At 48.9% G+C, this 23,699-nt stretch overlaps 8 protein-coding genes across 8 annotated transcripts; 2 read left to right on the top strand and 6 right to left on the bottom strand.

Moving 5' to 3' along the window:
• Positions 1 to 197: 197 nt before the first annotated feature.
• Positions 198 to 2,654, bottom strand: F4813DRAFT_342177 (major facilitator superfamily domain-containing protein). Its single transcript, XM_049241367.1, has 6 exons — positions 2,024 to 2,654; positions 1,792 to 1,944; positions 1,702 to 1,727; positions 1,027 to 1,627; positions 631 to 964; positions 198 to 558 (listed from the first exon to the last, which is right to left on the bottom strand). The coding sequence occupies exons 1-6, from the start codon at positions 2,521 to 2,523 to the stop codon at positions 388 to 390; spliced, it is 1,785 nt and encodes a 594-aa protein (XP_049104822.1). The 5' UTR covers positions 2,524 to 2,654; the 3' UTR covers positions 198 to 387.
• Positions 2,655 to 3,226: 572 nt separating this feature from the next.
• F4813DRAFT_384437 (alkaline-phosphatase-like protein) lies at positions 3,227 to 6,202 on the bottom strand (the record flags this gene model as incomplete). The annotated part of the gene is made up of 5 exons (XM_049246091.1): positions 3,227 to 3,837; positions 3,900 to 4,007; positions 4,076 to 4,527; positions 4,589 to 4,851; positions 4,925 to 6,202. The coding sequence occupies 5 exons, from the start codon at positions 6,200 to 6,202 to the stop codon at positions 3,227 to 3,229; spliced, it is 2,712 nt and encodes a 903-aa protein (XP_049104821.1).
• Positions 6,203 to 7,448: 1,246 nt separating this feature from the next.
• On the bottom strand, positions 7,449 to 8,305 carry F4813DRAFT_384436 (glutathione S-transferase domain-containing protein; the record flags this gene model as incomplete). Its single annotated transcript, XM_049246090.1, has 2 exons — positions 7,449 to 7,655; positions 7,727 to 8,305. 2 exons carry the CDS (start codon positions 8,303 to 8,305, stop codon positions 7,449 to 7,451), a joined length of 786 nt encoding a protein of 261 aa, XP_049104820.1.
• A 518-nt stretch (positions 8,306 to 8,823) lies between these two features.
• On the top strand, positions 8,824 to 10,270 carry F4813DRAFT_384435 (uncharacterized protein; the record flags this gene model as incomplete). The annotated part of the gene is made up of 5 exons (XM_049246089.1): positions 8,824 to 9,022; positions 9,075 to 9,094; positions 9,154 to 9,261; positions 9,327 to 9,712; positions 9,850 to 10,270. 5 exons carry the CDS (start codon positions 8,824 to 8,826, stop codon positions 10,268 to 10,270), a joined length of 1,134 nt encoding a protein of 377 aa, XP_049104819.1.
• A 995-nt stretch (positions 10,271 to 11,265) lies between these two features.
• On the bottom strand, positions 11,266 to 19,253 carry F4813DRAFT_378309 (polyketide synthase; the record flags this gene model as incomplete). Its single annotated transcript, XM_049245326.1, has 12 exons — positions 11,266 to 12,510; positions 12,560 to 12,725; positions 12,792 to 14,227; positions 14,293 to 14,505; positions 14,559 to 17,434; positions 17,485 to 17,580; positions 17,631 to 17,738; positions 17,938 to 18,152; positions 18,211 to 18,519; positions 18,580 to 18,817; positions 18,928 to 19,161; positions 19,220 to 19,253. 12 exons carry the CDS (start codon positions 19,251 to 19,253, stop codon positions 11,266 to 11,268), a joined length of 7,170 nt encoding a protein of 2,389 aa, XP_049104818.1.
• A 641-nt stretch (positions 19,254 to 19,894) lies between these two features.
• F4813DRAFT_12487 (NAD(P)-binding protein) lies at positions 19,895 to 21,486 on the top strand. Its single transcript, XM_049238637.1, has 10 exons — positions 19,895 to 20,114; positions 20,176 to 20,397; positions 20,468 to 20,475; positions 20,525 to 20,698; positions 20,752 to 20,824; positions 20,889 to 20,904; positions 20,958 to 21,021; positions 21,082 to 21,138; positions 21,191 to 21,327; positions 21,384 to 21,486. The coding sequence occupies exons 1-10, from the start codon at positions 20,080 to 20,082 to the stop codon at positions 21,444 to 21,446; spliced, it is 849 nt and encodes a 282-aa protein (XP_049104817.1). The 5' UTR covers positions 19,895 to 20,079; the 3' UTR covers positions 21,447 to 21,486.
• F4813DRAFT_12536 (uncharacterized protein) lies at positions 21,487 to 22,437 on the bottom strand. The gene is made up of 2 exons (XM_049238648.1): positions 21,920 to 22,437; positions 21,487 to 21,868 (listed from the first exon to the last, which is right to left on the bottom strand). Exons 1-2 carry the CDS (start codon positions 22,184 to 22,186, stop codon positions 21,527 to 21,529), a joined length of 609 nt encoding a protein of 202 aa, XP_049104816.1. The 5' UTR covers positions 22,187 to 22,437; the 3' UTR covers positions 21,487 to 21,526.
• F4813DRAFT_12555 (NAD(P)-binding protein) lies at positions 22,387 to 23,698 on the bottom strand. Its single transcript, XM_049238652.1, has 4 exons — positions 23,653 to 23,698; positions 23,339 to 23,586; positions 23,003 to 23,285; positions 22,387 to 22,945 (listed from the first exon to the last, which is right to left on the bottom strand). Exons 1-4 carry the CDS (start codon positions 23,687 to 23,689, stop codon positions 22,689 to 22,691), a joined length of 825 nt encoding a protein of 274 aa, XP_049104815.1. The 5' UTR covers positions 23,690 to 23,698; the 3' UTR covers positions 22,387 to 22,688.
• Between the last annotated feature and the right edge of the window lies 1 nt (position 23,699).

Here is a 23,699-nt window from a genome sequence, read left to right as displayed (position 1 = left end):
GGGGGGGGGTTGTAAGTAAGATGGTACTATCGGTATTGCCACTGATGCATATATTGAATGGCCTATTACAATAGCAGTTTCAGGGGGCAAGTTCGGATCTGATATAAATCTATTTGAGGGGGAGTAAATATAATAGCCTTGAGTCATATTCAATTATATGTTCAACACGTCACTATAATTTGAATCAGAATACCGGCTTCTAGTAGATAAAAATATATTAAATGTATTAGAAGAGAGCAACGTATATATGCATCACTTGAAAGTTGCCCTGATCGGTGAGCATTGCTGTCAATGAACCTGAGCTCCTCTGAACTTTTTATCTATAAGAACCATAACCACTAGTCAAGGCCATCCTGGCACGGTTTTGGACATCTATATAAGGGATGCTTAATTATCTAACATTATGTCTGGTAATCGCCGTCTCAGCTCCACATTATCATCAGTGCCGATTGTCTTCTCACGATCAGCACCTAACACAGCCCCTTTATTCTCGGTGCTAAGATGGTGTGCGCGTACAAATACGTTAAGCAACAACGACAAACCTGAAAATGCTACGTACTATGTGTATACAGGAAATATTAGTATGTGTCTAATGCATTATAGTCAAAACGTATATGGTAGTGCACATACCATGATCCACACATCCCTGAGGGAGTGGAAGTAAGCTTGTCGTACCACGCCCTGTTGTTGATCTGGCAGCTCATTAATAACTTCTACCTTAGCCGAAGCTTGATCACCATTAAACTGTCGACCCAATTCAGCACCAATTTGCGTGACGAGCCCTGGATTAGCGGCCGCCATCTCATTCTGAAAAATAACTCCACCGACGACGATGGAAACGGCGATGGCGATGGAGCGCGCAAAATTCATACTAGACACGACAGCTGCACTGTCACGCTCAGAATTGACAGCTTGTACTGCAATGAGAGGCGGTTCAATGTTCATACCACAACCTACCCCGACCCTGCATTACGAGTCATGTCAGTGACCGCCTGTTAGTTCTGGTTCAGGGGAGTGGAACCCTACAAGATCTCGAAGATGAAGAGCCGAGCAAGACTCTTCTCGAATGGCAAATAAACGAGAAGTCCAACTCCTAGTATGCTCAGGAACTGTCCAATGTACATGATGCCGAGATATCTCCCCGTCTTCTGAATGAAAAAGCCGACAAAAGCGGCTGCAAGTGAGCTTGCCACGATTAGAGGAATGATGTAAATGCCCGAGTCTAAAGCATTAGCGCCAAGCACGGCTTGCGAGTACAGCGGCAAATAGTACAACATCCCGATGAAGACGTAGAAGTTGAAGACGTACACGCCATACGCAGCAACCGAAGATTTGCGTGAGAAGAGGTGAAGCGGAATGATAGGCTCCTTGGCAAATTTCCACTCGTTCACGACGAACAATGCTCCGCAGACGACGCCAAAGACTAACAGGCAGATGACAGTGGCAGATGACCATGGGAAGACAACGTCGCCAAAGTCCAGGGCTAGCAGTACCATCAAGACTGATCCCATAACGAGAGAACCACCCGCCCAATCTATCTTCTTAAGCCCGGCAAGTATAGGTGTACCGGGATTCGCTACCTTCAAGAAGAAGAGGAGTATGACCAAGACAGTCCCACCTATTGGCACTGACGCAGAAACATCACAATTAGTGTTGCGTAGAAAGGGGGGAGGTGTGATGCTGCCTATTCATGAAACTCACAGTTGATCCAAAAACACCATCTCCAACTTGAACGATGATGAGCCGTTAGAACTGGTGACAGAACTCTCAGACTTTGGGGATCGAACTCACTCAGCCTTGTCTGTTAAGGCACCGCCAACGAGGGGGCCGATGGCGCTTCCCAGAGCGTGGGCCAGCGACGTGATGCCCAGATAAAGACCGCGATCCCTCACGGAAAAAGAATCGCATATGATGACATTGACCATGGTGCCCATGCCGGCAGACCTGCAGAGGTGTGAGAAACTAGGTACTTTACGAACAGCCATGCCGCGCATCTCGTCTCAAAAGCGGCGCGGTGACTGACCCTAAGCCCTGGACCACGCGGCCGGCAATTAAAGCGTCCATATCGGGTGCCAAGGCGCACAGCAAGCTCCCGCCGAGGAAGATGGCGATGGCTAAGAGTATGATGGGCTTGCGCCCCCAGATGTCAGCGACGGTGCCCCACAAAGGGGTCGTGGCCGTGCTGGCGAGAATGAAAGCGCTGCCGATCCAGGTGTAGCCCGCGACGGAGCCGAGGGAGCCAACGATGGTGGGGATGGCAGGTATAACGATGGTAATGTCGAGGGCGGAGAGAAGTGTCGAGAGGCATAGAGGCAGCATGATAAAGGCCGTGCTCGCGACTGAGGGCTTTCTGTTGGTGGGCGCATCGTCGCTGAGAGAATGGTCGACACGTGTTGTCGAGGTTAGCGGTGCTGTGGACGCTGGGCCGTCGTTGGAGTCCCAGCCAGATGGTTCACTGGGTGTGACGACGGCGCTTTGAGGCGCAGTGATTGTTTCTATCTCTATCGCCATGGTCGATGCCATGATGTATGTGATCTGGCGGTGAAGTGCGGACACCTACAGCTATTATAGAGAAGAGAGGATGCTTTATAGGTAAAAGCCTAGGTACCTAAGTGTTGGTTGTCTCAGCCCCGGTTGGGGGCGCCTTAATACTGTGAGTCTTAGGAGGTACCTAACGTAACATTCCTTTATACCTAGGTAGGTATGCATATAGTGTCTTTGCTAACCGCCGGCCCCCAATCCTCCCACCATCCCACCTTGTGTAACGTCAACCAGAGTCAGGATGGCAGACTGGATCACAAACAAACCTAGTATTCGCAAGTCAAGTGATTGGAGGCTACGGTATCCCATTTGAAGGACGTAGAACAGGATAAAATATGAGCACCGCGAGGCATGGTAAGCTTATGACCAATGTTCACCTTGAATTCCCTCTCCACATCAAGATATCATCTAAGAGCAATACATCTGAGAACACCGTACTTCTCACAGCGTAAGGATGCTCGAATCGATACTACGGAAATTGATACTTCCCCATCCGATGTAAATTACAATGCCGCCGTGGAATCCCGCAGCCGCTGTTCTGCAGCTATGGTTATCACAAGGTGGAACTAAACAGTAGGGAAACATGGTCTTTGTTCTATATGTCTTATCTGGAATCCTGACAATGGTCTCCGTCTCCTTTCTGACGGGTTGATATTGCTCCTAATCCATTCCCGCGTCCCCTGGTTCAGTTCCCAACAAGGAACCAGATGATTGAACAGCCTATACTATTGACCATTAACTGGTGGAAGAATACCCATATAAACGCATTGATGAACTTGGGAGCGTAGATATTCCACAGGTCTTCGTGGCCCCATATGTAAATACAGGCCAGATCAAGTGCCAGTGAGCTCAGGGCCGAGAAAAGAGTCTGCATAGTCAAGTACTCAATGTAATGGGCATTAGTTCCCACCGCGATGTTCGCAGCCTTATGTTTGGCCGCACTCTCTGCCGGTGACTTGGCGGCTTTAGGATTATTGCTGTTGTTCTGATCATGTGTTCTATGACCACTGTTGTCATGTACATTCTGTAACGTCGGAATAGCAGGACTACTATGTCCTCCCTCAGCCCACGAAGTCAATAGCCGAAGACCGGCAAAGGACCACCACACGGGGCCGATCCAATTGCTAAGAAACGACTGGATCACAACGCCAACGATACTAGACTCGCCGAGGCCGTTGAATCCATTCAGCAAGTCGAGCGAGGCGATTGTGTTATCTCTCCCCATACTGTAAAAGGCGCTCTGGCCAAGCAAGACCACAGTAGTTGCCGTTTCCGCGGGAGATAACCCCATCATTACTGTAACAAGAAGCATTTCTTAGCTCATATCGGCCACTAGGAAAAACACAACGCAGACTCACACAGAACTTGAAGCTGATATTCAAATATCAAAAAGAGGGATAGATTCTTCGGCCGAGACTGCGATATCAAGTATACATTGACCAATTCGATAACTCTGGTCATAGCAACTTGGCCCTGGTTAGCGTCCGTCTTATTGCGTTTGGATGCCAATAGTAATATAATTCTCTCAGCCTACCAGAATTTCTCGTGGGACTATATAGACTTCGGTGCTGCCATATGAAGAAAAGAAGGCATGCAAGAAGCTCAGTCCAGAAGGCTTGTAGTAGGCGATCCTGCGGCACAGTAGCCATCAGCTTTTTCACATATTGAGATACAAAACTCAACGATTCGGGATTGGAGGTGTATGTCGACGACAGTTTAAAACCGAATGCAGCCGCGCAAAGGGCGAGGGACACCACGACGGCAACGCATCGACCTAGGGCGGTCCGCAGATTCTTAGCAATCAGCACGAAAGCCGAGACATGAGACAGAAGGGCAGGGATCCAAAGGATGACCGGATGCGCGAAAATGATATCGTCAATATGCTCGGCGATGGAATACTTGGTGCCCTGCTTATTGACACACTGGCCCATGAAGTGGAGGGCAATTAGACCCAAGTATGCCAAAACAAAGCCGGATCGACGAGTCCTGCGACTGATCATGAGTTTGGGGTTCAGAAAATTGTTTTCGGAGAGATAACCACACATACCTAGAAACAGAGAGGAATACCAGCCACAGAAGTGAAGCCCAGTACCAATAATGGTGTTCCTCTTTCACGAGGCCCGGGACGAACATGGTTGCGGAATGAACTGCCGTGGCGATAATTAGCGAGTAGCTGCCAAAGTTCAACGATCGAAGTGATGCGTATGTTAGCACTGCCGCGGCCGCAAGGCAATCGACTCCAATATGCAGCCGGCTGACGCTGATGTTATCCACGGATTTGAGCAAAAGGCCCTGGGTAACCGCGGCGAACTTATTGTGGTGTCAGTGAAACGCTACATATCAAGAACGTGCTATACAGCCTACTTGCCTCATAGATGGAGACTTCCAGATGCTCTCTGGCTTCGTCATTGGGCGAGTTGACCCAAGCCTTCTCGGCCAACAGCATGGCTTCCCACAGATCATCAGTGCGATCCAAGCCATCGTGACATCTCGTAGAATTCTTATAATCATCTAAGACCTTAGCTGTGCTTGGGCATTTCCTCGATAGTTCAAGAGCCCTGTGTATCTGTTTTGCGTTCTCAGCCAGAAACTCCACAGCTTTCATGTCGTCGCCAAAAGCTGGAAGCATGTCGGGTATGAAGATACCTGAATTTCTTGACGGAATTGGAAAGCCCAGCAATCCTGAAAGCGTGGGGACTATGTCGACTTGCTTCACAGCGGAGTAGTACAGGTAGTCCTCGGCAGCTTCTAGGGGGGAGCTGCGCCGTGGTTGCGCCATGTCTTCTAACTTAGGGGATATGAAGACGGTGGCGGCGGCGAGCTCCTCGGGTAGGCGCCCGCCGTGGTTTCCCTGAGATGTCATTCCGTGGTCACCAAGGAGAACTAGAAGAGTATCCTGCATGTGAGGCTCGCGGGTCAAGGCCGTGTAGATGTCTCTGACAACATCATCCATCTCGAGCTGCTTGGGCCGCATATGAGCAGATCTTGGCCCTCCCATGTGAGCGATACAATCGAGCCCCAAGTAATGCAGAATAAGAGCGCTCCAGTCATCACGCTCCAGCTCCTTAGACAGGTTTCTGGTGACATTTCGGTCGATATCAACGAGCCTTGGGAGGTGGAAAGAAGAGAAGTACTCCTGGCGATCAAAGACGTCCGAATACAAGTCCACCCACTCCTCTATGCCGTAAAAGACGAGTTTCTTTTGGTCAGTCCTGGATGCCTTGAGACGTGTAAGCCAGGTGTCTCCGCTGTCCAGGCGCGAGTCCTCAGGCCAGTTAACCACATTTAGCCAGGCATCTAGAAACGACTGACTCGACCCTTGAGTCAGGGCCTTGATACGAGATAGGGTCAAGGTTGGCATGGCCGAAAGGGCTGTTATAGGTACAGCGGCGCCTGAGCGAATGAGGCTTTGCGTAAAGGGGAATCCACCGTCCTTAGCGAAAACAAAATCGGTCCTCAATGCATCGACCATCATGAAGATCACCTTGTCGAAAGGCGCCTTATGAACTGTGATTTCTGTTGACGGGCTGGGAAAATCCGCGACTTCTAGCAGAGGTCGACTGCGGAAGAGACCAGCCATGAATATGAGCATGCCTAGTGGGATCAAGATATTTGCTACCAGGAGTAGCAGCGTACCCATCGTCTGCCTGTTGGAAATCATTCTGACGGCAAAATAAAAATAAAGTACCCTGATATGATAGGTATGCGAGAATCTTTTCAAGACAGGATACAAAGGCATTCAACATCAATATGGACTATACTCATATGAAAGCTTTCTTATTCTTTTTCTACGCCGTAAAGTCCAAAGATGAAACGTTTCCATGGCCATGCTTATTGGAGTATCCATTCTTAAACCTTTCATCTTGAATCTATATATCTGTGAACATATGCGTACTGAAGCTTGGTTAGATCCAGCTCAGATCTGTCCACTATCGACACCCTCTTACTGCGAGGGTAAGCATATCATAGGCTACCCGCGCAGACGAACACCGAGATAAAAATGTGTCTTCAAGTCCTCAGCCGGCTGAAGAACTAGGCTGAAGTCACCATGGAGGGGTGTGGCTAGAAGCGTGAGATCCAGCCTATCTCATACAGGCACGGCCTCATAGATAGCCCCTGACAGGAGAGTCTATGAATATATTGACCGTAAAGTGGATCTACGCTAGCGATCTTAACTCCGGCACCACGTTAGATACCTAGGGTTGCAAATCCTGGCTCTCGGTGGCTTCGGATGTAGGTATTGAATTCAACGGACCGCATATTGCAGCCCAGACAGTTCTTTTTTTAGGACTCTAGTGATATTCCCGTAGCGCTGACCATTATCACGATATGGCAGGATCTAGGTTGTAACCTCGGGGCCAGCATTGGTACTATCATCTTCAGTCCTATGCGCCGACAAGTGCAGCGCGCCATCCCAGACATCACAGTAGCACTGATCTTCGGCGCCGGGATCAGGGGTCTGCAGGCTTTGATGGCTTCTGACCAGAGGCCACTGATAGCTGAGGCTTACGCGTACGGGGTACGGGTGATATTCCACATTTCTACTCGACGGCGTTTGCGGGTACAGCTCTAATTCTAGCTTGCTTTTTCAAGTGAAGAAGTGTCAAGACCAAGGGCAATTATTTGCAGAGAAGGGACGCGGAAGTGATTAAGGCATAGTATTAGACTTAGAATGCAATAGCGCATCATGGCCATATGTCTGAGACGAGACGAACAAGATTAAGACACGAATAACTCTACATATGATCGGTGTAAATGAGTTGGCTATTTTATTTGAGCCAAGTCCCAAAATAATTGATTGGCAGCGGGTATGAGTAAAGACCGGAAGACTCGAGTGATTCTCGCTTTCTAGAAAGCCTGAATATCAACAAACACCCGTGCAAAAGACCAATGTGGTTTTAGTATTCTTATTCTTCAGCCTCTACATCCAACTCCTCATAGTAGCGATAGATGCCATAGTTGGAGTATTTCTGACGACGATCACTAGCGAGGTACTCAGCAATGCGCGGCCGCGCCTTGACTGCCTCGTAGTGCTGGAAGACGCGGTCATACTTGCCGGACTTCCTTGCAGCCGCAACAGCTTTGCGAAAGAAGTAGGTAGTTCCATCAAGAGTCTGCGAAGCGTCTGCTGTTAGCAGCGTAATCAATCATGAGCATAGGGGGCAGTAAAGACACTGGGGCCTACCTGGAAGAAGACCAAGTCGGCCCACGTGAGAACACCACCGTAAAGCCACGGTCCCTCGCCACTCGCCTTACCAGCGAGGACACGCTCAAAGTAGCCGAGGAACTTGGGAAGACGATGCTTTACCCAATCTTTGACTCGGCGTAGGCATTCTTCCTTCTGCTCTTCGTAGTACAGGTCGATGGCAATGGGGTGGTGACAATTGTGTACCTCATTGCTCAGGCCATCCAAAGCAGTCAGGGCAAGAGCATTGATTTTGAAGATGTCGTTGCCCTCGTTTGCCGCCAGGCCGAGTCTAGGACCTAGATACATTAGGATGTTGGGTGTTTGTGAAATGACCAGATCGCCATGCTTAAGGATAGGGGGAGCGAGAGGTGGAGGGTTCTTCTCATCGCCGGTGTTGTTCTCGCTGATGTAGGCGTGCAAGGTATCCATGCCACCCTCAGTAAAGGCAGTATCAGAGTAGGGGACGCCAGCTTCGACGAAGCAGAGCCGGATATGCTCGCCACGGCCTGGAATAACATGCCAGTAGATGAGATGGTAAGGGGCGTCCTTGTTATGGTCTGCGTGTGCTTCTGCCATAGCGGAAGGATCTGTAATGAATCGTACTAGGGGATTACTGTCTGAATGTTGCCAACCAGGAAATAAGATAACGGAGTTTCCTTACCTACCTAACCTAGGTACTTATCAGGTTGGAAGCGTTCAGAAGTTAGCTGAAGATTTGCCTCCACCCCTACGCAAGGCTTCATGTCCACAGGCTGCCCCTCACCGACTTGTTGTCTCAGGTACTTTACCTCTTACATGCAGCGTGTGTTACACGACACGACACAGCCATCATTTGCCTAGGTTGTGATCTCTCAAATGGGAGGTATTTTTATCACTTTACCTTTACCTGACTGCAGCGGATGAAATGCTACCTCATCCTTCATGTCCCAATGCCTGGGTATCTATGTAGTTAGGTAGGTACCTACATACCTAGGCATTGCACCCACCTCTCCTCTCCGTATAACTCGTCTTGTCCTTGATATCTCACCATCCTCAAAGTCTCATCCAACATTCCAGGCGTCGACTTGAATTATTCAGTTCAATTATTCTCGATCATGGCTGAACATCTTGACCTCAATGGCCCAGTCCTGTCGCCACCCGATGGCATTGAGTCCAACTTAGACAATCCGCCAAACCGCAATGCTCTGGTCATTGGACTCACCTCATTCTTTCTTGCTATATCGTTGATATTCCTTATAGTTCGCGCCTATGCGAGACTTTTTTACATGAAGAATACGCAAACACTCGGAGACTGTAAGCCTGATTTCCGTAGCGGCCGCTTATATCTCATCTAACCCATCGACAGTATTGATAATACCCGCAATAGTAGGGATCGCGAGAAAGAATTTCTTTAGTTGCCGGGCTGATGTTTTCTTCTCTTGTAGGGCACTTACATTGCTGGAAGCATCATCGTCTTCCGCATAGCTATCACCTCAGGGTTTTTTGTCCACGGCTGGGACTTTCGGCTGAAAAATCTATCATGGTTCTACTATGTCAGTTTGTTTTGCTCTCGATCAGCTGCTGGGCTGCCATTATGCTGACCTGAGCTGTTCTTTAGAATCTCTTTCTCGGCACTCAACTATATCTCGCCACCATGATCACGTTGAAGTCAGCCATTCTCCTCGAATGGGCTCGTATTTTTGGGCCGGGTAGCCGTAAAGCATTCCGCTGGTCGTGCTATGGTATCGCGGCATTGAACGCGATCTACTATACCATAAACATCATCCTTGAGTGCACGGCATGCACCCCACGGGAGTATTATTGGGATAAGACAATCGTCGGCGGTACTTGCAGATACTCAACCATTCTATCTCTGATATCTGCTGTTGTTAATCTCGTCTTCGACATCGCTATCCTTATCCTGCCACAGGGGGTTATCTGGCGTCTGAACATGTCCCGGAGGAAGAGAGTTGGCTGCTCCGTCGTTTTCGTTATAGGACTTCTGTAGGTTGACCTCTTTCTTATGATCCTGTAACTCGCATGTGTTTCTTTTTTTCTTCTTTTTTTCTTCCTTTTTTTTTCTTTTTGTAATCCAGTTCGACATACTATGCTTCTGGTCGCTCATGTGTACGACGCTACAGGGCCTGTGCTTGTGCGGCGCTCCGAATAGCCTTCGGTGTTGCATACGTATCGAGTGACGACTATACGTACCTACTATCGCCGCAGACGATCCTGTGTAATGCTGAAATCGCTGCTGGCTTTTTGGTTTTCACCACTCCTGCTACCCCGAAGCCGGTGCTCTATTTGACTCAGCAGGCCATCGGGTCAATGGATCGGCTGATACGTTCCGCCAGAAGCAGTAGTCGGGGGACAGCAACAGGCGCGGAGAGCGGATTCGATTCGCAGTCTGGACCTTTCAAGTCTTTTTTCTCTCGAAAGAAGTCGAGATCAAACTTGTACAACCCGATCGACGAGCGCAATGACTTGGTATTAGGGAAGTTAAATTCATGGAAGGATCCGAACGTGAGCGGGCAACGGCCCTTGATGCCCGCTACGGAGTGATTAACATACGTATGGATTTTGAATCGTTATAGTAGTCTACTTTATACTAAGCCTATGTTGAAGAACCCCAACCGTGAGCTGTTATGTATTGCTACGATTAGTCCCTCTTTCGTGACTACGGGAGACATGTATGAATGTTTCTGGTATAGACAACTTCTGGCCAAGCAAGACTTTTCTTCCTGTGGCCCGGGCCCTGCGCATATCGCTTTCAGTTAGGTATGGAAGTTTGGGTTCGTAGCCCCTCTGCGGCCATTCGGAATACGATTGCGTCAAACCTGATCCATCATCTCGGAATGATCCGCTGGATCCTTCGTACCTACGATTGTTTTTCGGTAAGGAATCAGGTGGCGGGACTCCATTAATAAGATCGGGAATCATCGGTCCCGAGACGCAGCCTCGTGTACTACGTGGGGTCCGTAATTGAAAATGGCGGATTCTGCGAGTACGACCATTTGGTGTTGGATGTACCGGTACGAAACAGGTTTGCTCGTTAAAAGACGCTATAAATGGTAGGTTATACGACCAAGTGGCTACACAGCTGACAACCCTCAGATAGGAGGTAGCTATGGTAGTATGAAGCTATGGTAGTATGAATGGCATCCTATGCGCCATACTGAGCACCAGGGGTATGTTTAACGCGCTTAGCTAATATATATATTTAAGCTTGTGGCTACGGGGATAAATCAAGATGGATTCAAAAAAGGAGTTGATATCGGGGTAGAATGATGTTGTATTGGGAAAGGTTGATAATTAGTGGGCGAAGCCCAGTAATTTTCAGTATAGCTACCTAGGTAGGTAGTAATTACGTAATCACCTCCCACAGAGTCAAGAAAGATTGAGAGCATTTGCCAGCGTGGGAATATTAGTAATATATTATTATACAATGTGGCACGTGCCCCTCTTCTCACTGCGCACAGAGCCTCAATTCCACCCTCAATCCCACACTTGTACGTAATCAATCGAAATTATAAATTATAATATCCAATATCATTTATTTACATTGTTACCTGACTCGAAGCTAGTTTGTCCACAATAAATCCCGAAAGTGTTTGCAACGACTTCCCCTGGCTAAGAATGTCAAGGAAAGAAACGTCTACCTTAAACGTACTCCAGAACCAGTTGCGGAGCTCAGACGCAATCATACTGTCCACTCCATATTCATTCAGAGCCTTGTGATCGTCGATAAGCTCTGTAGGCAATAGGATCAAGCTGGAAAAGCACTTCTTGGCTAGTCGTAGAATAGCTACTTCTAGAGTGGGAGCATCGGCCTGTTTCTTAAGCGCTGCCAGAGCGCCTGATGGGACATTCGCCAGCCACGGAGCTACGGCCATATTTTGGACTTGTTCGGTCGCACTGCCGTTGGTTTGCTTGTCGGCTTCAAGGGCTGCAGATAATATGGATGAACGCGGATCCTGAGTGGCGCCGTGGACGATGTCGAAACCTTGGCTTCTCAACTGCTGAAGTCTGAGAGGTTCGAGACCAGTCAGGATATGCGAAGAAGACGATGAAGGGAAAGAGGTGGAAGGGATAGACATGCTTTTAGCCGACATTAGAGAAAAGTCCACCATCTGCAAGAACTCCTCTTCATTGAGTGGTTGAATCCCTCTACGTAGCAACAGCGCCTCGATCTCGGGGTTCTCGTGCAAATATCCTACTTCGGACACCATGCCCAACCCGAGCGAGATGTTCGGGCGCCCTTCTCGCCGGCCCTTGCGCGCGAACGCATCGAGAAAGCTGTTCGCCGCGCAATAATTGCTCTCTGTTGCCGTGCCCACGGTCCCTGATATTGATGACATGAGCAGGAAGAAATCGAGTTGATCGTCGACGCCGCGGATGGCAGTATCCAAATTCCGTGTTCCTGCCCATTTCGGCCGGACGGCCTTTTGCCAGGCTTCGCCGCTCATGTGCGAGAACAGGCTTTCGGAAAGGCCCATCGACGCTTGTATGACGCCGCCAATTGGCAAGCCCGTATCAATGCAGCACTGTATGGCCTGGCCCACGTCGTCGGAGAAACACACGTCTCCACGCACGGTGCTGACGTTGGCTCCGGCTTCCTGAAGCTGGGATATGAGCGCCTTCGCGGCTGGTCTGTCGTCGCCCGATCTACCAAGAAATACAAAGTTGCGTGCGCCGCGGGATAGCAACCAACTACTTAAGCTACGGCCGAGACCGCCTAGGCATCCTACGAGAAGATAGACTTTTCCTGGGTAAAGAATGGTGAGATACTTCGCTGGTGATACCTAGTTTCAGTTAGTCCTGTAGGTATGGTTTAGGGAAAAGACGACCTACTGCAATGGAACTCCCTGGATCCTGTAATGAAATGACCACTTTACCCACCCTATCTCGTTTCGAAAAGTAGCGATAGGCATTAGTGATCTCCGATACATCGAAGCATTTGGTGGGAAGTGGCTTGATCTCCTTCGCGCGGAACAAGTCAAGCACCTCCCTTATTTTACTACACAAGTCAACGACCTCGTTAGTTGAAAGCCAAAAATCACCTCTCTGAACTCTTGCTGCTTACGTGACGAGTAGCTCGCGATAGAACTGGTCCTTTTGGAAATACAACTCGCTCAGATCGAAGGCAGTGAAAGTCGCGTTCCTTAGGAAGACGGACATATCTAATTTGCCGGCATCAACTAGCTCCCGCTTGCCAACTTCGATAAAGCGGCCGAACTGAGCCAGACAGTCCCAGCTGTCGTGCATAAGGTCGCCTGTAAGAGAATTAAGAACTACGTCAACTCCACGCCCTCGTGTTACTTTTCTCACGCCCGCAACGAAATCGTTAGCATCGCGGGAACTAAAGATATTTGAAGTTGGTAAGCCCAGATTGTTGATAATCCAGTCTCTCTTCGCAGACGAGCCGACGGTGGTGTAAACAGTGGCGCCGATGCGTTGGGCAATGACAATAGCTGCTATGCCAAGCGCACCTGTTCCAGAATGGATCATGATTGACTCGCCAGACCGAAGATTGGCGCGATCATTCAACGCATATAGTGCAGTACTGTAAGCTATAGGAAGGCCCGACATGATAGTCAGGTCCTCATCCGAATGAATCCGATGGGCCGCCCAGACAGGCACCCGTACCGTCGTGGTGAAATGGTTCGGGATGACGACGACGACTCTATCGCCGATCTTCAACTGAGTATCTGGAACTCCGGGGCCTACCGCGGTGACTACTCCACCGAATTCCATGGCAGTAGTCCCCTTCTGAGTCTCGACCCGTCCGTTTAGGGCGTACACATCCTTGGCGTTCAAACTCATGACTTGCATCTCAATATCTGCGAAGCCGTAGGGTGGGTCGCTTGTTGGCTCCCTTACTTGTTGGAAATGGATAGTATCCATGACACCTACTTTCCCAATAGATAGCCGAGCTGGTTTCGCTTCGTCGAGTGGGATGCTCTCGAAGCGGTCTTTCGACTGGATCCGGTTTTGAAACAGAAAATTGAGGTTGGACGCAGGACCAAAACGACTGGTGTAAAGCATACCATGCAGTTGGGCATACTCCTTATCATCTAACTCGTCCGCAGGAATCAGGGTACGAATAATGTTGTTGCACGTCAGTTGTATAGTAGGTGCTTGGAAGGCTTCGGACCCGACGTCTAGGACCGCGAAGCGCAATGAGGGTTGTTCCAGCATTAAAGCCCGTGATAGTCCACTGGAAAGAGTCAGGTCAGGCTTAGAGTTTACTTCACTTAGCATGCCGGCGCCGGTGACCCAGAGGAGATGAGTTGTTGCGTTGCTGATGTTGCGAAGGAGGTCTATCTCTGGTTGGCCCATGGTTGCCAGATAGGGAATCTCCATTTCAAGCAACGAGATGAACACTGAGTTTTTGGAGCACGCTGTCTGTTGGACATTGCAAATTGAAATTATCTTTACCTCAGAATCATCAATTGTTTGTTCAAGCCGCACCGATAAGAATGATGCGAACTCTGAGAGAGTCGCAGAAGGGTCATGAACCTAGGCATAACGTAAGATAACGGGGTTTTAGTTTCCAAGGGTTAACTATGGGTAACAAGACATACCAGAATGAAAAATGTCTTGTTTCTGAGAACTTCAGGATCGGATAAGCGTCTAGATAAAAGGGTCCTTTTGTCAACTTCAGCCAGCCACAAGCCTGCCGCTTCCAAAGACGCCTGAGCTGCACGTGTCTGACGAGTTATGATAATACCATCACTAGCAAGAACAGACATGATTGACTTGGAACAGGATCTCCAGCACTTTTCCGAAGTTCTCAGCTATAGACGATGTAAGTATGCTTGCTAAAATTGTCAGGGCGACAATCACTCACCCCCGTGATAATGATTACATCAAATGGGCCATCATCCTCATCGTCGACTGATAATTTTCCGTCGTCCATAATGCGAGCAGTCCGCCACATCCCGCAGCGTGGGAATGGAGTATTTCTATCCAGAAACGTCGACCACCGGCTGGATTTACAGTTACAGCTGTCTCCGAGCTCGAGAACGCGCATCCGTGGCTTCTTATGACCAGCGAGGTCGAGCAATGAGCCGATCGCCGCGACGTTCTCGTCATCGACAAGGTCTGCATCCTGTTGTTCAATAAAAGAGGCAATATAGTCCCGCAATGGAGCCTCAGACCCAGGCTGCAGACATTGAATATCGGGTTTCCAGTTGACATATAGGCATGGGTGGCGTTGACCGTCTGGACTTTCTCCCGGGTTTGCAGAGTCCCTGGAGATATTTCCCAAATACAAAGACATCCGTACATCTCTCATGTGAATCACCGCTTTATTTGTCGAGTCTCGAAGGGTGCAGGATATCCTCTGAGTGGATACACCAGTCCTTCTAGACTGCGCATGAACTTTGGCGTCCAAGTCCACGGACTCGGGGAGAGACGAGGTATCAATTCGACATTCCTTGATGAATACCGGAAGATATGCCTGAAGCTCGTTCACATTACCTGCACATGTGCTCATGATACCTGCTTGCAGACATGCGTCGATGGTAATGGGATGAACGGGGTAGAATGTGCCTTCGCTTTCGGAAGCCAGAGGTCTCATGCGAATGATACCTACGGCCTCTGTTCGCTCTCTGTTCTTATCTTTATCAAGGAAGGGAACTGAACGGAAGGCTTTACCAAAGTCCAGGCCTTCCAGCGCGAATTTATCGTACCAGTGGTCTGTGGGAACTCTCTCGAATCGTTCTGCTTGGGTAATGGTGACGCTTTGATGAAGCCCCGAGCCATCTATTTCCCGAACACTGCCAACGCAGTGGACGGTTGATTTACCGGTCTTGTACGACGAGATGGAAAAGTCATACCAACAGGAAGAAGTACTCGTCGTAGAGATTTTTCGTGGCGATAGGGTAGTGTGCAGTTCGGTATCTTCCGCCAAGAGGCCGTCCTGATCATCGATTATAAGCGCAGTGTTGAAACTTACACTGCGGAACTCGAAGGCGGAAAGGGGTGGAAATGGCGGCTCTTTGTCGTCTTGGATCTGATTGAGTCCTTCCATGATCATGGCAAGATAGCCAGCGGCTGGGAAAACTACCTGGCCACTAACTGTATGGTCTCGCATCCAGGGCATCTCTTTGAGACGCACGCTATGATTGCGCCAGTTCCAGTCAATACCATTACCAGCGTGCTGCTGCGATCCCAACAGTTCGTGGCGCACATGTTTGCGATTGCGTAGTTCGTGACTCGAACGAGACTCGTGATAGAGCAGCTTTGTGCTGCTGTAGTCCCAGGGATAGGGAGGAAGATTGTGGAGGGGAACTTGGTTGCTTGGGTCGATAAAGTTGACTTTCTCCCAGTTGAGATCGTGTCCATGCATGAACAGCGTACCAGCCAATTCCTTCATGCATAAGTCCGCGTCTCGATCGCGGACCAAGGTCGGGGCATAACGGAAACGATCAGCATTGACCATCATGCTTGCTCGGATTTGATTCACCGGTCCTTTCAAAGCCGGATGCGGGCCGACTTCTATGAACTGGAGATCCGTAGAAGCTACTAGGCTTCTCAAGGCAGAGTCAAATTGGACTGGCTTTTCGAGGTTTTCTCGCCAATATCTAGCCCAGTCTGTGCTAGTATCTGGTGTCATCAATGCGTCGCCGAGATTCCCTACCGAGGAACACATCCGAACTATCGCTTGAGTCGAGCCGCTATTTTGGTGAACCTTATATATCGGACGCAACGCCTTCTCGTAGGCTTCACCAACTTCTACTATCATATGAGAATGATAGGCAATCCCGTCAGTTAGCAGTATCCGGCAGAACTTGTTCTGCTCCTGTATATGCTGCTGTAGAAGCTTGATTCCTTCGGTTGTTCCACTGAGTGTTAAACTCTCTGGCGCGTTAACACATGCGACGCAGACATGATCGTTGAGACCATTCTGCTCGATAAGATTATGGGCGGTCTTAATATCGATACCAACAGCCATCATTAGTCCCTTCGTGTGCAGCTGATCAACTGCGTAGCCTCTGAAGTATGCCGTCAGTATAGCCTGACTCTGGCTAATCAGGCCTGCACCATAAGCAGCAGCAATCTCTCCAGATGAATGGCCGATAACGGCAACAGGATTGATATTCCAGCCGTGAAGTATATTGACGATAGCGATCTGTATAGCGGTACAGACTGTCTGGCTAAGTGTAGCGCTGTGGGTTGGACTCGTCGCTGCGTGTTCAGCGATAGTTTGTTCTATACACCAGGTCGGTGCCTTGTCTGATGCAAAGGCCTGTAGAGTGCGATCTAGTTCCCGAATAGTGGCCAGAAAATCATCACTCCGCTCAAGAAGCTCTCTAGCCATACCAGCATAGTGAGCCCCTTGACCCGTGAATACGAAGGCGTAAGGCAAATGGTCTTGAGCACTTCCATCAGCAATTCCATCGGTATAGTTTGCCGACTTGACACCCGACAGGTTGGGTCTCCCGTCGTCGCCAGGCTTTATTAATAATAGCTGCCTATATTTTAGCTTGGATCTACGCATGCTGAGAGTATATGCGATGCTTTGTAGTGTGTTCCAGCCACAGTTTCGAATCACATCAGATATCTGCTGGATACGGGACTCAAGCGATTTCCCCGAGGAAGCTGAGACAGGTATGATAAACTGTTGACTAGCAACTGTCGCATAGTTATCCTTTTCTGGTAGACAATGAGGAACTGTAAAATGAGTGTCAAATGCCTCGAGAATAGCATGTGCATTTGCGCCTTTTCCGAGTAAGCTTCTTCTCCCCGTTTACAAGGTGCCTATAGCTCACCTCCATAGCCAAAGGAGTTGATACTTGCCCTACGTGTGGCTCTAGGCCATTCTTCCACCTCTGTCACTATTCTCATGTTCGAAGATTCAAGCCGCACTATTTGTGTAAGTATTCAGCCAATCGTCGTGAATACGGGAAGCACTTACAATTGGGATTCAGTCTCACTGCATTACGCGTAGGTGGGATCCTGCCATGCTCAAAAGCCAAGACGACTTTGATAAGCGAGGTGAGTCCACTGGCTGCTTCGCTGTGTCCTAAGCAATGTTATCAGTCACTGGCCCTAGTAGCTTTGCCATGGCTGTTCCAGGGCGCAAACCTAGATTTGTTTTCACCTAATGCAATGTCAGTATGGCAGTATGGTACACCAATGGAGTAAACCACACAGGCCCCAGATTCACCAGCCAAGTAATAGGGCGACTTCAACCCTATACTGTCATGTCTTAAAGGGGGAACTTACGGCCCCAATAAGCAGAGGCGATTCTCGGGATTGTGAGAAACAACGTGCGATTGCGTCTACTTCGATGGGATCTCCGACGGGAGTCCCAGTGCCGTGGCACTCAACGTAATCCGTATCCGCGAATAGTAAGCCAGCGCTGCTGTAGGCTTTCCTAATCACGGCCTCCTGTAACTTGGCACTTGGTTGAGTAATACCAGGAGTCCTGCCATTTCTAAAGTGACACGTTAAGTAAGATGTTCGCGTATACTTTACGGACCTGTCAAACTCACGAGTTTACAGCAGTCGCACGGACGACCGCCCAGATCTTATTTTTATCTCTCATCGCCGAAGACAGACGCTTTAAATAGATGGCATTTACACCATCAGCCCGTCCATAGCCATCGGCTGAAGCATCAAACGTGTGACACGTAGAGGTAGGCGACAAAACGCCCGCCTTCATGGTCGCAAGGCATTGTTCTGGAGCGGCGATCAAGTTCGCGGCCGCGACAATGGCACCGTCACAGTCACCACGCTTGAGGGCGTTGACGGCACTATCTAGACAGTATAGCGAAGATGAACATGCCGTGTCCAAGGTAAAGCTGAGTATTTATTTAGTCAGGCACCGGTACACGCATATGTTGCTTGATCACAGGACGTACCTTGGCCCCTGGAGATTGAATACGTGACTGATTCGATTCGCTAGAATCGTTGTGCCACCTCCCGTTGCGCTATATCTGTGGATAGTATCTGGATCTCGCGCTTGCATGGTCTGGTGGTCCACTGTGAAGCTGCCCACGTACACCCCAGTATTAGTACCGGAGATCCCTTGGAGTGTTTCCCCAGAGTTCTCAAGGCACTCAAACACCACCTCAAGGAGCTTTCGTTGCTGAGGATCCACTTGATTGTTCTTCGGTCAGCCATTCACTTCTACATTTCATATATAATAAGCGAGCAAGGAGACTCGTCCTGAAGGATTGAATATCACACCGCTGTGTGACACGACTTACTATAAGCCGCCTCCATATTGTTAATGCCAAAAAAGGTGTTCTCGAAGAGGCGGATATCTTCTTGGATGAAATAACCTCCATCTGCATTCATCGCCCCGGCTCTGTTGCCATCTGAATGATAGAAACCTTTTACATTGAAGCGGTTGCTTGGAACAACCGATTGAGCACTCTGCTTCTTGGCGAGGAAGTTCCAGAGATCAGAAGGCGATCGAATGCCCCCTGGAAGATGGCAACCTGAGCACGGTGGACTTTAGTAAGAGTACTACATGGCGCAGTGATTGAGGTTCTATACCTATTCCAACAATGCATACGGGATTCTCGTCCATGTTTGACTTGGATCTACTAGTCACTTCATCGGGAGTGGGGAGAATACTGTAGTTGGCCTGCGTAGTTGCTTGTTCAGACATCGTGGCAGTTTGTTCATGCTGTTCAATTTCATATTATATATTATTATACCGCTGCCGACAGACGAATGTGGACAACGTTTATTATCAAAAGGATCAGTAAAAGGGGGCAATGGTAGTTTCCCCCACGTCCGTGGCTCACCCGCATCTAGAGCAGGTTGTGCCCATATGCGCAGCTACTGCGGCACTATTCCGCCCGGTCTACACAGCTTCGCTTATGTCGAGGCCAAAGCCAAGTTCGTTCAAATAAGTATCTACCTAGGTATCAACATCCGAAATCCGGTAGAAACTTTTGGATTAATTGCATAAGCCAATTGTTGAGACATCGCGGAAGGATTATGTCGTGCACTTAGGTCTAAGTTTCCGATATATATTGGGGGCCATTCCTTCGTTTAATCTAGTCAAATGGTTTCCCGGCTCAGCTCCCGCATTGGGATACATCTGACGGTGCAATCGGAGCTACCTGTCTAGTGGTAATAGCTAGGATGGTGGATACACAGCATATACTAAAAGAAATGTGAGTGTACAGTGATCCTCGTGTGATATGCATTAGAAAATATCCTTCTTATCTCCGCCTTTTCTTAGAATTACCTATGTGGTTGGCTGCCCTGGAATCACCAATCTTGTCCTCTAATAGTCAGAAACGTGGGGGAGATTCCATCCAGCTTGACTTTCCCCTTTGCACTACGTAGATAATCATTACTATCCTTCACCGAAGCATTCGCGTTAATAGCCAGTTGCTTTTGAAATGGCAGGAAGGGCACGCTTCTCCCTGGTTACTGGGTAAGGTCACATTAGGAGAGATCTTCATTGGTCTGACCAGTCACTTACCTACTTTTGTCAGATGCGGGCAAGGAGGCATAGGAGAAGCGCTCGTCAGGGAGTTTGCGAAACAGAACGTCCGGCCTATCGCCACTCTGCTGCCTAACGAGCCGAGCGAACATCTTGACCAGGCTGGGATCCTCCATTTCCCTCTTGACGTGACCAAGGAGGACTCCGTGATGGAGTTGAAGAAGCATGTACATGCAGTCACAGATGGTAATCTGGACATACTAGTAAACAATGCGTAAGAAATCCCCCTAGTAGCAGAATGGGTCTCAAGTACTTAGTCCTAAATGATATTGGTGTATCAATAGTGGAATAGGTGAGATCTACAATCGCAATACAGACCTTCAATCTAAGTGTACCATCAGCTTTTACTATGACTGCCATCGATACCGACGTTTCTGAGGTGGAGTATATGTTCAATGTCAACGTGTTTGGGCCTATGCGACTGGTACACCACTTTCATGACATGCTCATCCAGTCATCTGGGACTATCGTCAACATTGGATCTGTTGGAGGTATTGTGCCATACGTTTATGGATGTGAGGAAACGCTACTTATGGAGTTATGGAAAGTTTTCTAATATAGCAAGTAGCATCCTACAATGCGTCCAAGGCGGCTCTTCATCACTGGTCAAACACTCTTCGTGTTGAGATGGCTCCTCTTGGGTAAGTAATAACATATTAGATGGCAGATGGGCCTCGATCTCAGATATTGACCGGGAACTCATAGCGTTAAAGTTTTAACAGTACGCTTTCTCATAAATTACTTGTTCCCACTGCGAAAATCTCACAATAATAGGTCATCAGCGGTGAGATTGGCACGAATATCTTGAAGAATGATTTCGACAGAGAGCTGCCCGAAGGTTCGTATTACATGTTAATCCTGGCCTCTTCGTTGCTCGCTAGCTTATAATTGCGAGAAGGATCTTACTACTCTCCTTTAGCCCACGAATTTCGACAGCATGTGCGACGAACTCCAGGTGCGTCCTTCTAATTAGGTATCGTTAAGTATGAATAAGCTCAATGTTCTAGTTACCACAAACCGCTTCAGTTATGCCGAGAAGGTAGTTGCACAAAGTCTGAACCGATCCGCACCAGCGTGGTTCTGGTACGGGAAGACAACATCGTTGGTCCGCCTATTTGATATTATCGGATGGCGTACGGTTTGGGTATATATAACGAACAATTTCGCTCTCAGATTCTTCATATTCTAACATGGCTGCAGGACTACATATTTTGGCATATGTTCAATCTTGGGAAGATCAGAGCGAGGAAGGGTAAGAGCTGACACCAAGTACACCGTCGAATGTTCCTCAGACGTTACTCTTCTATATATCCTTCAAGCAGTAGAATTTGATTCATGGGCCGTTATTTTTCGTGTCCTTTGTAATACTGCCCCAACAAGCCAAGATAGCCCTCGACCTTCTTGCCCTCAACATACATATCCTTGCAATCAAGCAGAATATACAGCATACGACCAGGCATAGTACCATTGCCCGTGATATTGCGCCACTGGTGCGCCGCAGCCCTCTGCACACTGATATCACCTCTCCTCATGATTCGTGTCTCGCCAGAGTCAAGCGTCAACTCGAACACACCCTCCAAGACAACACCATAGTCCAGGGACGCCGCACGATGCATAGGAGACACCACACCCGGGGCAAAGTCTATCATGCGGGCCACGGTACCATTTGTATAGTGTAGCGGAGGCTGAGAACTCATTAATTTAGCACATAGCTAGGATTTGGAAAGACAGCAAACCTCATTCTCTTTGGCATGCTTCACGTCAGCGCTATCATTTAGGTCAACAGGTGTTTCCGCAGTCGAATATATGATGTTCGCGACGGCTTGTCGCTCGCCCATGATTCTGTGGTGGTCTCCTGAATCAGTGCTTAGAAACACCGACTGGCCGTCTGGGTTGAACCCGGTGATGTGGCGTACAGTCCGGGGCAACCCAGGCGCTGGGAAGCCATTAACGACATAACCCGCGCCGGTAAGGTCATGAGTCTCTGATGCCTGAGACTCCATGTCAAAACAAAGTCGATAAAGTAATATGCTCAATGCAGAGACAGAAACTAACGGCAAGAATGATTGATATGTTGCTACCCCTATCTGTTCACTATATGGTTGCTGATAGATACGCTCTGACACACTCTGACACACTGCCTTTCTGTATTTGACCCTCAGCTTGATGACCTCTCCATGCTGGGCTTTGGTATTTCTAAGTAAGGCTGTGGTTATGATGAAATGTCCGGAAATGTTGGACTCGGGATCCGCTAGTTCATCGAATCCTCCTGTGTGCAACCGGACATCGGATTGATAAGGGGGCACATACCCAATGTACCTAACATTGGGGCAGGTTGGGCATAGATGTAGCGTGCAAAGTACAGTACATCGTATTGACAATAAGGGCGGCAGAGACAGCCTCGGCCTAGACTAGCCCATGCCCCTATCAGATCGCTGCAGGTCATCAATCTTACTACACACGGATTACAACCCTTCACTATAATAGCACCTGAAAAGGCGGGCGCTAAACCTTGCCAGCTAAAGAAGTACCGCCATCCACAAAGAAGCTGCTGCCGGTGATGTAGCTCGACCTGGGGCTACACAAGAAGATCACTGCATCGGCCACTTCTTCTGGACACGCTATCCGCCCAATCGGTATCACTCGCTCGACCATCTGCTTCAGCCCAGGCACGCTGTCCATAGCCTGCTGCACCATCGGAGTATCTACCCATGACGGGCATAAACAATTCACGCGTATGGCATGTACCGCGTTGTCAATTGCTTGAAGAAATAAAGTAAGTTGCAAGATTCACTTACTGCATGCAGGCTTGTGCTTACCGGCGTTTTTAGTCACGCCTAAAACTGCATGTTTAGAGGCTGTATACTGAACCATGTGAGGCTGCGATATGTACGAAGCGAGAGAACCGATGTTTACGATCGACCCCCTAGTAGATCCGCGTTTGCCTGGGGTTCGAGCAGAGACAGCAGTGAGCTCTTGAGACTTCATCGCTGCGGAAACGTAGCGGGTCACTAGGAAGGTGCCTGTAGCGTTAACGCGCATGAAGCGTTCGAATTCAGAGACGTCCGCCTCGTAAATTCCCTTTGCGGCTTGGACGCCGATCTGCAGTCACATCAGGACCGTGTTTTCTAAACAGCTCTGAGGGCTCAACCTACACCGGCAGAATTGACACAATAGTCAATACGTCCAAAGAAGGCAACTGTTTCTTCGATTGCACGCTTCACCGAGTCTTCTGATGTTACATCGACCTCAACTGCCTTTGCTTTGAAGTTGGCAGTTAAAGCTGAGGCGCTGATCTCTTTAACGACCCTCTCTGCAGCTTCGAGGTTGATGTCTGCGACCACGATTCCAGCAGCGCCTTCTTGTGCGAATGCAAGAGAGCACGCCTCTCCAATTCCACTTCCTAGAGTCTATTATTACCCTTCTGGTTCAGAGATAACGCAGAAGAGAGGCAACAAATACTACGTACCCCCACCGACAATTAGTGCATGTCCGTTGATATTCATCGTCGATTGC

The sequence above is a fragment of the Daldinia decipiens genome (assembly GCF_022478715.1).
Source record: "Daldinia decipiens strain CBS 113046 unplaced genomic scaffold F4813scaffold_1, whole genome shotgun sequence".
NCBI lineage: Eukaryota > Fungi > Ascomycota > Sordariomycetes > Xylariales > Hypoxylaceae > Daldinia > Daldinia decipiens.
Note: the sequence above shows the minus strand (reverse complement) of the source record. Positions and strands in the feature narration are given on the sequence as shown.

Excerpts from the sequence above, each read along its gene's own strand:
- F4813DRAFT_342177 (XM_049241367.1), bottom strand. The coding sequence starts at position 2,523 with ATGGCATCGACCATGGCGATAGAGATAGAAACAATCACTGCGCCTCAA. Across the intron at positions 1,628-1,701 it reads ATGGTGTTTTTGGATCAACT|TGCCAATAGGTGGGACTGTC; the intron begins GTGAGTTTCATG and ends TTTCTGCGTCAG. Across the intron at positions 965-1,026 it reads CTCTTCATCTTCGAGATCTT|GGTCGGGGTAGGTTGTGGTA; the intron begins GTAGGGTTCCAC and ends CTCGTAATGCAG.
- F4813DRAFT_12536 (XM_049238648.1), bottom strand. The coding sequence starts at position 22,186 with ATGGAGTCTCAGGCATCAGAGACTCATGACCTTACCGGCGCGGGTTAT. Across the intron at positions 21,869-21,919 it reads AGCATGCCAAAGAGAATGAG|CCTCCGCTACACTATACAAA; the intron begins GTTTGCTGTCTT and ends ATGAGTTCTCAG.
- F4813DRAFT_12487 (XM_049238637.1), top strand. The coding sequence starts at position 20,080 with ATGGCAGGAAGGGCACGCTTCTCCCTGGTTACTGG. Across the intron at positions 20,115-20,175 it reads CGCTTCTCCCTGGTTACTGG|ATGCGGGCAAGGAGGCATAG; the intron begins GTAAGGTCACAT and ends TACTTTTGTCAG. Across the intron at positions 21,139-21,190 it reads GCATGTGCGACGAACTCCAG|TTACCACAAACCGCTTCAGT; the intron begins GTGCGTCCTTCT and ends TCAATGTTCTAG.
- F4813DRAFT_12555 (XM_049238652.1), bottom strand. The coding sequence starts at position 23,689 with ATGAATATCAACGGACATGCACTAATTGTCGGTGGGG. Across the intron at positions 23,587-23,652 it reads TGCACTAATTGTCGGTGGGG|GAAGTGGAATTGGAGAGGCG; the intron begins GTACGTAGTATT and ends AATAGACTCTAG. Across the intron at positions 23,286-23,338 it reads ATTGTGTCAATTCTGCCGGT|ATCGGCGTCCAAGCCGCAAA; the intron begins GTAGGTTGAGCC and ends ATGTGACTGCAG.